At 41.4% G+C, this 13162-nt stretch overlaps 1 protein-coding gene across 3 annotated transcripts in view; it reads left to right on the forward strand.

The window, feature by feature from the left end:
* Positions 1-13162, forward strand: part of RIC1 (RIC1 homolog, RAB6A GEF complex partner 1) — a 117297-nt gene that overhangs the window by 58116 nt on the left and 46019 nt on the right. For 2 of the 3 annotated variants that reach the window (XM_038769488.1, XM_038769490.1), the window contains exons 4-7: positions 2086-2193; positions 9969-10114; positions 10666-10802; positions 12393-12484. In XM_038769488.1, coding sequence (XP_038625416.1) covers positions 2086-2193; positions 9969-10114; positions 10666-10802; positions 12393-12484 — 483 coding nt within the window. The remainder of the gene's footprint in view (positions 1-2085; positions 2194-9968; positions 10115-10665; positions 10803-12392; positions 12485-13162) is intronic. The other variant, XM_038769489.1, reaches the window with a different exon arrangement.

Here is a 13162-nt window from a genome sequence, read left to right on the forward strand (position 1 = left end):
AGGTCATCACTAGTCTAGTATTCAGGTGATGGATTTTATGTTTGATAGTTCCCTGAGAACCTTTAGCCAAATGGAGAAGCAGCTTGACCTAGTGGAAAGATCATGGGCCTGGGAGGCAGAGGACCTGGGTTCTAATCCCAGCTCTACCACTTGTCTGCTGTGTGACCTTGGGCAGGTTACTTCACCTCTCTGTGCCTCAGTTACCTCATCTGTTAGACTGTGAGCCCACTGTTGGGTAGGGACTTTCTCTATATGTTGCCAATTTGTACTTCCCAAGCGCTTAGTACAGTGCTCTGCACATAGTAAGCGCTCAATACGATTGATGATGATGATGTAAAATGGGGATGAAGACGGTGAGCCCCGTGTGGCTCAGGGACTGTATCCAACCTAATTAGCTTGTATCTACCCCAGCGCTTAGTATAAGGGGCCTGGCAGGCAGTACACACTTAACAAACATCATTAAAAAAAAGATGTATTTTCTGGAACTCAGGTTAGTCCTCCAACCAACTGGATGGTGTAGCCAACTGGTGCTATTTGACATCAGAAAACTAATTTTTCAAACTAACTGTCATTGAAGTGAATTGACCCCACGATACTTTGTTTAGTTGTCTTGGTTTTTGATTACCGTAGACTCCTTTTTGCTTACTGACTTGTCTGTAGGCAAACAACTGCTATTTGTAGGAGAAGTCTGAGAAGGGTTTTAGAAGCATGAGAAGGAATTCCTAGTGCTCCAAATTGAATACCTGGATTGGGATGTAATTCTAATGTTTAATGCCAAAAAAAATATTCAAGTAGAAATGTCTATGCATGCATTCTCTTGAAACGTGGGAGACTGTTTTATAGTCACTCACATTCCCTCACTCATTTTGTTGTAGTCGTAGCTATGTAGCTGCAGCTGGTGATGTGGCACTTAAATCAGGCATTCCTTTCTGGCCCTGCCAGCGAAACGTATCTGTAGTTTAAAGGTCAAAGTCATTGAAATACTTAAGCTGACTCAACACTTCTTTCAGCTTCTGAATGAGTGGGTACTGATATACATATATGTACATATGTATGTATATGTTTTTTAAATGAGAACATTTTTTTACAATTTCTATAAAGCAGGAATTAAAGATCCTTAAACCACGTTTAATTTTTTTTTTTTTTTTTGCCAGCAGGGAAAGTCAGGTTTTTTTTAAATTTCAGAGCCCTTAATTCATTAATTCTTCTTTCCTTAATTAATTCTTTTTTCATGTACTAAACTTATGTCTGTCCCAACTATTTCTTTGGGTAGTTGATAGCGGCTCATTCGGATATCATGTTTGCTAAACAGAGTGCTCGACAGGTCGGAGCTAAACAAGATGGCTGTAAGTCAAGCAACCAGCTCTGTGGTTTGTGGGTGAAAGAAACCATTTTTGGTTGTCACAAGTAGTTCTTTTCCTAAAGAAAAATAGTCCAATACTGCAGTTCAGGCAGAGCCCCCAGCCTCTTCCCCTTACTAGTGACCTCCTTTATTCTTCTGCGATCTATCTTTGCCATTTGTCTGCTGATTAACCTTGGACAAGTTACTTAACTTCTCTAGAGCTGTTTCCTCGGCTGTAAAATGTTAGGTGTGTTTTGTAAGAACACTAACCCTGCATTATAGAACTGGGATGTATATGAACACAATCAAAAAGAAATATAAATCAACATGTACTGAGAATAAAAGATTTTAAATTCTATGTTTATATGTGAACATATATGAATGCTTGATTTTCAAAGTGTGTTCTTTCACATATTGTTCAGTAAAATAGCACTTTGTACAAACAGACTAGGGACCTGTTATCTACGCCAAATGTATCTGCCATTATCTTAGTGGTAAATTTAAACTGCTGCATGTGTAAGGACACCCAGAAAATGCTTCCCTGAGGTACCCAGTTTATTGATCTTGAAAAAAAAAAAAACCTCTTGAGATTTGCAAAAATTTGCTTTATTTGGCCCTACTTGATTTTATGAACTTGATTTGGTGGGACTGTGTATTTTGATCTCTGGTGTGTCTAAAATAAAATAAGAGAAGCTTTCATTTCTGCTGTCATATACTTCGCTTTTTCCCCCTCTTTTTTCCAGGGGAAGCCCACATGTAAAAGGAACCTTACATTTTAAGGAGGAACAATGTGCTCCATCATTAAATCTGGAAATGAAGAAAGTATTGGATCTGCAAGCCCCCATCACCTGGTACAGTATAGCCTCTGAAGTGTTCATTATCCTAAAAGCAGAGCAAGAAGTTAATCAGCACCATCTTTCTGAAAGTATCTTTTCACAGGGCATATGAAGACACAGGGACAGGGAATGGAGATGAAAAACCCGGGCTCATAAATTTCTTTCCTGGCTCCAGCATAGTTTTACTACATGACCTGGAAGAAAAAACAAACAAATATTTTTTATCTTTCTATGAGTCAGTTTGGGATCTGTTAAAAAAAATGGACTACTTAGATCATTTCCAGGGAATTAATAGTAACAGATGCTTGTAAAGATGGACTCTGAGATTCATAGATGAATCATTATTACATTTTTGAAGATATTCCTCTGTAGCCTGAAATTCCCATTCAGTCAAATCTATCCATGTGATTTAATTTTGGCCAAATACTTAAAACACAAAAAGGGGTATCCCTCCCAGCAGTATCCCAAGGGGCGATCTCCTGCCTACTCTCAATTTCTACACCTTCCACCTGCTCCTTCGACTCTGATCCCATCCCGTTGCACCTTATCTAAACACTCGCCCTCTCCCTTTTTCCCTCCCTGACCACCATCTTCAATTGTTCACTTTCCAGTGGCTCCTTCTCCACTGTTTTCAAACATGCCCATGTATCCCCTAGCCTAAAGAAAATCCGTCCCTGGGTCCCACAGCTCCTTCCACTTATCACGCCATCTCCCTCCTACCATTCTTCTTTAAACTCCTTGTGTGAGTTTGTCTACACCTGCTACTTCCACTTCTTGTTCTCCAACTCTCTACTTGATCACCAGCAATCTAACTTCCTCCTCCTTCATGCCACAGGAACTTACCTCTCTAAGGTCACCAGTAACCACCTTCTTGCCAAATCCAGTGGCCTCTACTCTATCCTAATTGTCCTTGACCTCTCTGCTGCCTTCAACACTGTGGACCATCCCCTTCTCCAGAAACATTACCTAACCTCGGCTTCATGGGCACTGTCCCTCTCCTGGTTCTCCTTCCGTCACTTTGGCTGCTCCTTCTCAATCTCTTTTGCTGGCCTCCTCCTTTGCCTCCCACCCTATAACTGTGAGGGTCCCTGAGACTCAGTTCTCAGTCCCTTTTGATTCTCCATCTAAGCCCACTCCCCTGGAGAACTCATTTGCTCCCACAGCTTCAGCTGTATGCAGATGATTCCCAAATCTACCTTCCCGGTCCTGACCTCTCTCCTTCTCTACAGTCTCACATTTCCTCCTGCCTTCAGGACATCTCTAGTTGGATGCCCCCCTGACACCTCAAACTTTTTTTATTTTTAAATGGTATTTGTCAAGCACCCTTCTGAGCCCTGGGTAGGAACAAGACAACCAGTTTGGGCACAGACCCTTGTCCCACATAGGGCTCACAGTCTAAGTCAGAAAGAGGAGGATTTAATCGCCATTTTACAGATGAGGTAACGGCACAGAGAAGTTAAGTGACTTGCCCAAGTTCACGCAGCAAACAAGTGGCAGAGCCGGAATTAGAACCCAAGTCCTCTGACTCCCGGACCAGTGATCTTTCCATGAGGCTGCACTGCTTCTCAAACTTCACATATCCAAAACAGAACTCCTCATCTTCCAACTCGAACCTTGTCCTCCCTCTGACTTTCCCATCACTGTAGACAACGCCCCCACCTTTCCCATCCCACAAGCATGTAAACTTGCCATTATCCTCAACTCATATCTCTCATTCAACCCACAGTCTGTCGCCAACTCCTCTCCTGCCTTGAGTACCGCATCAGTCTCCTTGCTGACCTCTCTTCCTCCTGTCTCTCCACTCCATACTTCACGCTACTGCCCCAGACAATTTGTGTAAAACAATCTTCAGTCCACATCTCCCGAAGCTTCCAAAACCTCCAGCGGTTGCCCATCCACCTCCACATCAAGCAGAACTCCCTTACCATGGGCTTTAATTGCCTCATCAGCTCTCTCCTTCCTACCTTACCTTGCTGCTCTCCCACTACAACCAAGCCCATCCACTTTGCTCCTCTAATGCCAACCTGCTCTCTGTACCTTGATTTAATCTGTCCCACAGCCGATCCCTTGCCTACCTCCTCCCTCTGGCCTGGCATTCCCTCCCGCTTCTTATCCAACAGACCACCACACTCCCTTAATCAATCATTGAGCACTTACCGTAGCACTTATTCACCCCACAGCACTTATGTACATATCCATACACTGTCATTTCCCCTATCTGTAATTTATTTTGATGTCTGACTCCTGCTCTAGACTCTTAAGATCCCTGTGGGCAAGGATTGCATGTACCAACTCTATTGTATCATGCTTTCCCAAGTGCATAATAAAGTGCTCTGCTCACGGAGATGCTCGATACATCAATTTGACAGAAATAGTTTGAGCTTGTTTATAGAATTCATCATTCTGGAATATCGAGCAATTTGCACTCTTTCTAGTATTTCTTAGCACATGTATAATGATGGTAGGTTTCTAGCCGCATTGCTCTGGGACAGTCAATGAAATTTCTAACTATTTTAAAGTCTTCAAATGCTTCACGTTCTTGTGCCATTATTTACCTTTTGGGCCATCTCTTGGTTGCATTTGGTAAAGCATGGAAACAGTTTCTTTCGTCCGCTGACAAATCAAAGAGAAATGTAGGCTGAGTGCCAAATTGTAAGAGCTGTAAAGCGTGGGATAAACAGAAGCTGGAACTCACGCCCACGTGCTTTTTGCCTGCGTGAGCTCATTAACGTACCACTGAAGTGTACAAACCATTCTAGGCAAAGAGAAGGGGAAATTTGGGTTTTGCTACTGCCATAGTTGAGAGAGGATATATTTGCATTTGGCTCTGCAATTTTCAAAATATGAACAGTTGATGGCATACCGATCAATCAGTGGAATTATTAAGCGCTCACCGTGTGCGGACCTGTGTACTAAGGGCTTGGGAAAGGGAGGGTGGGGGAGGGAGAGAGAGAGAGAGAGAGAGAGAGAGTGTGTGTGTGTGTGTGTGTGTGTGTGTGTGTGCGCGCGCGCATAATTGTCCTTCATGTAATTGCCCTTCTAGACTGTGAGTCCGTTGTTGGGTAGGGACCGTCTCTATATGTTGCCAACTTGTACTTCCCAAGCACTTAGAACAGTGCTTTGCACATAGTAAGCGCTTAATAAATGCCATTAGTAAGTGCTCAATACATACCACTGATTGAAGAAGACACCACTGCCAGCAAAGTTCATTGAGTGCGTTTGTGGCTGAAAAGGCCATTGTGGAATCCACAGTCCCAGTCACTTTGGACACACAAAAAGGTTGTCTCTTACTGTGATGATGTGCTCAGTGTTTGTAGCCTCTGGCGGTCTTTTCTGTTTTGCCTCCTTGTCTCTCTTTTCTTAGGAAGCTTTGGCTCAAGTAGAGTTACTCCCTTCTTGCAGGTCTGACCTCAGCAATTGACTCCCTGTCTTCAGCTGGGGTGCAGTATTGCCTAAGGCCTTGCTTTACCATCCATCAATCAAGCAATGGTATTTATTGAGCACTGAGTGTGTACAGCGCACTGGACTAAGCTCTCGGGAGAGTAAAATGTAGCCGAGTTGGTAGACATGTTCCCTGCCCACAATGAGCACAAGTCTGTTATTCTTTTCTCACTGACTGGCAGTCTCACAACCCCCATTGACTTTTCCAAACCTTCAACTCTCTCCTGAAGCCCCCAATCCTCCCACCCACCTCCTTCCTTAATCCCAGAGAAGCAGCATGGTGTAAGTGGATAGAGCCCGGGCATGGGAGTAAGGTCACGGGTTCTAATTACGGCTCTGCCACTTGTCTGCAAGTCATTTCATTTCTCTGGGCCTCAGTTACTTCATCTGTAAAATGGGGATGAAGACTGTGAGCCCTGTGTGGGACAAGGACTGTGTCCATACAAGCAGACAGCTCCATTGCTGCCACCTTCTGCTCTGTGAATTATTTTGTGTTCATCTCTCCATTGTACTGTAAGCTAATTGAAGGCAGCGATTGTGTCTCTTTCCTCTCTCTTGTTTGCCAACTTGTTTAGCACAGTGTCCTGCATCTTTTGTTGATTGGCATATGTGTCTGTGTGCATTTGTGCATGCATGTGTATATAGTTTTATTGGTAACAGTCTTAGGTTTAGTTTTATTTGTCTTTTCATTATTAATTATTGTAAAACCAGGGTCAGTTTTTAATATCTCCTGGTGATAGAAAGTGCTCTAAACTTAATTGCTTGGGCTCTAAATAAAATAGGGACATAAATTAATCCATTGAGAAGGTAACTTTATATAAAAGCTCTGAATACAATACCCCTCCATATGTTTTATTTCCCTAGTACAAACATCATCATGGCTTATAAATAAGTTGGGTGCTGGAGCAGAGTTCTGGCTTAGACAAGATAGTATCAGTTTGCATCAGCTATTCTCTGTTAAATGTTTCGCCAATTTTTTTTTCCCAATTCAAAACCCTATTTACCTTCAAACCATTTTTTGATGGGGTCCTCCTTTCCTGTAACTATTTTCTAAAAGCTGAGGTGAAGTCAGTCCAGGGTTCTTAAGCAGCATTGCTTAGTGGACTGAGCACAGGCCCGGGGTTCTAATTCAGGCTCTGCCGCTTGTCTGCTGTGTGGCCTTGGGCAAGTCACTTCACTTCTTGGGGCCTCAGATACCTCATCTGTAAAATAGGGATTAAGACTGGGATATGGACTGTATCCAACTGGATTAGCTTGTATCTATCCAGCGCTTAGTACAGTGCCTGGCTTGGCACGTAGCAAGCGCTCAGCAAATACCTTAAAAAATAAAAAATGAAACCCTAGGGAGGCCACAAAGAGCTCAAAGTCATCCTCCCACTTCAGGAAATATTTCAGTTAGTTTGATTCAATAGCACACAAGTAAACCATGAATAGTTTTTAGTGGGGTTATCAGCATAATGTAGTGAATTGACTTTCTGTAGTTGAGATCTGGGCTGAAGATCCTGGATAGCACCTTTTAAAGCAGAATTCACTTCAGCAGTGTCACAGCCCAATTTTAATTTCTGTCTTTAAAGGCTTGGCTATGAGAATATCAGTATCATTTTCAGTTTGGCAATGACAAAAAGTAATCTCAAACCTCATGGCAGCTTGTATGAGAGGATGTATTCATATGCTTCATTTTATAAAGTATAAAAACCCAAGTGGAAAAACTTGGAGGAAGGAACGTTAGTGTTAGACTTGGCGCTTAGCAGAGTGCTCTACACATAGTAAGCCTTCAGTACGTACCGTTGATAGATGAGACATAATAGAGCCTTTCATAACTTTTCCTAAGAAGATATTTCCTTGTCTCTAGGGGAGATATGGAGGACTTCTGTACTTTAAATTTGTGATCCTATAGTAACCCTAGTAACTCCTGCTAATTCAGTAGTAGAGACGTTTAATAGGCTTTATTGATTGATTAGTAGTATTTGAGTGCCTACTAATGTGTAGAACACTGTATCAAGTGCTTGCACGAATTCAGTGGAGTTAAAACACCCTCTCCTTACCCTTGAAGAGTTTATAATTGCACAGGAAAGATTAAAGGGGTGAATATATTTAGCTTGAAATAACAATGCTGAGAGGAGACTTAAAAATAAATTATTTATATTAATGTCTGTCTCCCTCTCTAGACTGTAAGCTAGTTGTGGGCAGGGATCGTGTCTACCAACTCTGTGGTATTGTACCCAGCCCTTAGAACAGTGCTTTGCACATAGTAAGTGCTTAATAAATGCCATTATTATTATTATTATTACTCTCCCAAGTGCTTAGTTCAGTGCTCTGCACACAGTAACCACTCATAAATACTATTGATGAGGATGAAGTAAATTCATTCATTCATTCAATCTTATTTACTGAGCGCTTACTGTCTGCAGAGCACTGTACTAAGCACTTGGTAAGTACAAATCGGCAACATATAGAGATGGACGGTCCCTACCCAACAAGAGGCTCACAGTCTAGAAGGGGATGGGTTGGAATTGTAGCAAAAGAGATTTAGGTTAGACAGCTGGAAAAAAATTCTTGACACTGTGGATTGAGGCACATTGGCAGACTATCAACTCTGGGAAGTGGCAGCATCTCCTTTAGGAAATATTTCAGGGAACAGAAGGGGGATATTTTGGGTGTTATTTAACTGCATTTCTGCCTAGAAGCAAGGTAATGTATGTAATTGCTTTTTGACATTATATAGCTCTTTTCTACTAATGGGTTATGCATTTGTAACTCTTCACAGGTACAGAATAGCGATTCTTTGAATTTACAGTATTTTTCGCTTTTTTTTCGTTTGAATGTAAAATTAGTCACATTAGTCTCTTAAAATCCTGTGGGGGACATTGAAATTGATTTTTACCCTAGGTACAAAATGAATCTTAAATACTGTGTTTTTAATCATCATGTGTATTATTATTGTTGTACCCAAACTTCAAAGGAATGTATTTTAGTTTTAAATATTGGGCATGTTGTCATAGCAACCAAAATGGCTTAAGAAATTGGAGAACAGATGGTAGGCTTCATTGAATATAAACGGCTTTCTGGGAGATGTTTGGCCGTGGTCTCACACTGGGCAAGCAATCTCTTTTAGAATAAAGATTTGGTATCTTGTAAAGGCAGCTTTTCAGCCAGAAGTGGTATAAACCTTGAATTATACATTGAATTTGAACAGTACCTTTATTTCTCCATAGCAATTTCATATTATCTCACTTTTTCCTAATAACATCCCTATGAGGTAGGAAGAGACAGATATTACTATGCCTGTTGTACAGGTGAGGAAACTGAGGCTCAAAGAGGTTATGACATGCTAGAGGTCACAAAAGGGGCCAATGCCTAGGTCTAGAAATGAAGTCCTTTGACTCCCTAACCCACACTCTATCTGTTAGACTATGCTCCTTCCCCCCATGGATTGATGATCCAAGAGTATGGCCTTGCATTTGATCTTCAGAATAAAAATTGAAAGATGAAGGTTTTTTTTCAACAATACTCTCTATAAATTTAATGAATCCACAAGTCACTAGTATCTACATTAATAACTTGGAAAGTGATGTAACCTAGTTGAAAGAGCGCAGGACTGTGAATCAGGAGATCTGGATTCTAACCTCCCTCCCCTTGCCTGCTGTTTCTCCATGGGCAAATCACGTAGCTAATCTGTGCCTTAGTTTCCTCATCTGTAAAATTGGGGATGAAATACGTGTTCTCTGCCCCCCAACCAGAATGTGTAAATCACATGGGACAAAGTCTGTATCTGATCTTATTATCCTGTACCTATCCCAAGGCTTAGTACTGTGCTTGACAAATAATAATAATAATGGCATTTAAGTGCCTACTACGTGCCAGTCAGTGTACTAAGTTCTGGGGTGAATACAAGCAAATCAGGTTGGACACAGTCCCTGTCCGATGTGGGGCCCACAGTCTTTATCCCCATTTTCCAGTTGAGGTCATTGAGGCACAGAGAAGTGAAGTGAGTTGCCCAAAGTCACACAGCAGACAAGTGGTGGAGCAGGGATTAGAACCCAGGTCCTCCTTGCTCCCAGGCCCACGCTTTAACAAATGCCATTATTGTTATTAGTAGCAGTAGTAGTAGTAGTAGTAGATTGGGGAAGACCTACGTTTTCTGTGTAAAATATTCTGGTAGTCTTCCCATTTTTAAAATTCTAAGTGAGAAAATAGATAGGCCTTTGTTGTTTTTATAAGTTTTTAAAAGGTTGTGTATCTGTTTGCAGTTTGTATCCAAGAACACAATCTTAGTTGTGGTAGTATATTTCCAGATGAGTTTTAGCTTTCTCTAGTGTATAAAGAGATTCACAGATGGTTTTCTACAGTTTAAAGTCCATGCTGGAGGACGATCTTCTGGTTGCCACTTGTGATGGGATGCTCCATCACATTCACTGGGATGGAATGACCAATGGGAGGAAAGCCATCAACCTCAGTACTGTACCCTTTTCAGTGGACCTGCAGTCATCTCGAGGTAATTGTACTTTCTGTTCTTGGGGAGGTCCAAAGGGCAAGAAGAGATCCTGCAACCCCGGCCGTTGGTAGGCCACACGTTCTTCTTTACGTTCTTTTTGGGTCACCTGGCTGTAGAATCCATGGCCCAGGTTGTCCAGGGGTTCAGTCAAGGTCTGAAATTCCAGATGGGTGGAGGCCCCTGGAAGCAAGATCCTAGTTACCGAATGACCAGAGGTTGGCGACGGCCCTGGTAACGGGTCAGTAACGGGCCATTTTAACCATCAGTCAGTCCACCAGTGGTATTTGTTGAGCACTTACTGTGTACAAGGCACTGTGCTAAGCCCTTGAGAGAGCACAGTACCGCAGAGCTGGCAGACACGGTCCCCTATGAATACTCTTCTGGTGAAACATCAGGAGTCCATGCTCCCTTGTCTGAGAATATTGCTCAAGCACCGATCCTCATCTCTAGTTTGGGGTTTTGCAGGATAAGGAACAAGAGGGCATATGAACAAAAGCTTGAAAACCATCTGTAGTTTCTGCAAGCACTCATTTTCACTTTGCTTTCACCAGCAGGTTCGTTCCTTGGCTTTGAAGATGTGCATATAAGAGATATGGAATATTGTGTCACCCTTGACGGGTTTGCTGTTGTGTTTAATGATGGCAGAGTCGGATTCATCACACCAGTGTCTAATAGGTTCACTGCTGAGGTATTATTCATTACACTGAGTGCAAACTTTGTTTTTCTTCCTTTTTATTTTCTTGAATTTTATTAATTTCCCTCCTTTGTAATTCAGCATTTATCCCCACCTCATCTCCTGAAAATTTCAGTGGTTTGTACTCATTTTAAATGAACTCTTAACTGAGCATGTAGTTTTTTCTGTACTGCATCTAATACATGTTTTTGATCATGATTATAATGGCAGATTGGCCTAGAGACGGGAGATTAAAAGATACACGTTTATTATTCGTACAAAGATGAAAATACTTTTTGAAAGACCAATTGGTCTTTCAAACCCTCCCAATTCTTACAGTGGGTTTAATGGAAAACCACTTATTTGTTCCAGAATGTTTTTTCTATAGTTGTATTTCAACAGAAGATTGAAACATTGTGCTTTTTAAAAAAATTCATATAAACCAATGCCAGTTAGTTTGAGATTTGTTGCTTTTTCTGAACATTGAAATTAATCACATCCATGCTAAACAGTTTTAACTATGTTTGGGATGAGATGAATGGTATGCTTTTGAACGAATAAACCATTAAAGCCATGGAATGCAAATTGGCACTAGTAATGATGTGAATAGTGGATAGAAATCCTAATAAGACCATTGAGAATCTATATGGAAAAACTATTTTTAAATTGTGCCGTATTTTACTGTTGTCAAAACTCTCATATTCTTATGCTTCAATGCATTCAGTAAATTTCAATCTTGATCCGTGGACCAGGAGAACAGTGATTCTTGCTTTACTCGGTCATAATTTCAATAAATCAATATTTTAAAAATGGTATTTAAGTGCTTACTATGGGCCAGGCATTGTTCTAAGCGCTGGGGTAGAAAGGTAATCAGGTGGACACAGTCCCTGTCCCACGTGGAGCTCACAGTCTTAATCCTTATTTTGCAGAGGAGGTAACTGAGGCACAGAGAAGTGAAGTGACTTTCCCAAAGTCACACAGCAGACAAGTGGTGAAGCCGGGACTAGAACCCGGGTCCTTCTGACACCCAGGCCCTTGCTCTTTCCACTAGGCAAACTACCTTGAACCATGGCAAATCAACACTTGAAAATTGGAGCTTTAACAGCATCTTAAAATGCCTTGAAAAAGACTGTGCCTGATGGAAATTGTGCCTCTGGCAATAAGCTCTACTTAAAATGCTCGCAGAGTGAGATTCTAACTCTATCTTACCTGATTCTGAAAACACTTGGAGTCCCTATGAGGGCAGAGGGGAAAGTGGAAGTTTTCAGAGCCCTTTCCAGTTTCTCATTCCCCATCCAGATTGTGTTTATGTTTAGCAGGAGAGAAGAAATAAAAATAATAGTATTTAGGTGCTTAACCACGTGCCAAACAATGTAATGAGCATCAGGATAGATACAAGATCGTCAGATCAGACAAAATCCCTATCCCACGTCGGGCTCACTCAGCAGGAACTTGGCATTCCACTTTCATTCCAAAACATGGGAGGGACACTGTTTCTAGCCCAAATCCTTAAAGAGTAAGACCTAGAAACTCAAATTGATGAAGAAATACGGTTCGGGTGAAATTCCGGAATTCTTTTCTATCCTCAGTTGTCTTCTTTTACAGCAACTTCATGGAGTTTGGGCACAAGATGTTGTTGATGGAACCTGCATAGCGGTGAATAACAAGTATAGATTAATGGCTTTTGGATGTGCCAGGTAAATACTACATTTCTACTTTAGCCCAGTGAATATACCTTATAGAATCTGCTGCGTTTTAAACTAATATGAAATTGCCATAAAGGTTATAGGGATTTTAATTACATAATCGTAGTAGCATCGCAGAGTCCTATTTGCTGTTCAGAAATTCAACAAGCCCCTGGAATTTTTTTCTACAATAATAATAATAATGATACTTGTTAACCATCAGCTGTGTGCCGAAAACTCTATTAAGCGCTGCAGTAGGTACAAGATAATCAGGTTGGACATGGTCCCTGTCCCACATGGGGCTCACAGTCTAAGTAGGAGGAAATAGGATTTATTCCTCATTTTGCAGAGGAGGAAACTGGGGCCCTGAGAAGTTAAGCCATGGTGGATCTAGGATTAGAACCCAGGTCCTCTGACTCCCAGACCTGAGCTCTTTCCAGTAGGCCACGCTTCTGTCTTTTATTATTAAATGGTACTGTCTCCATGCCCCACTGTAGGTATTTGGCTGCAACCTTGCATTGCTTTTACAAGATCATCTGGGGTGGTGGAAGTGATTGCTTCAACTATTCAGTTATACTAGTGGAGCTACTAAATCTTGACTGCAAACTGAAAAAGAAAAATTTCTACTAGAGCTAAGACAACGAATAAAAATATCAAGATCATTATATTCCTTTTCAGATATCCTGAGTA

Source organism: Tachyglossus aculeatus, chromosome X4, assembly GCF_015852505.1.
Source record: "Tachyglossus aculeatus isolate mTacAcu1 chromosome X4, mTacAcu1.pri, whole genome shotgun sequence".
In the NCBI taxonomy this organism is placed as follows: Eukaryota; Metazoa; Chordata; class Mammalia; order Monotremata; family Tachyglossidae; genus Tachyglossus; species Tachyglossus aculeatus.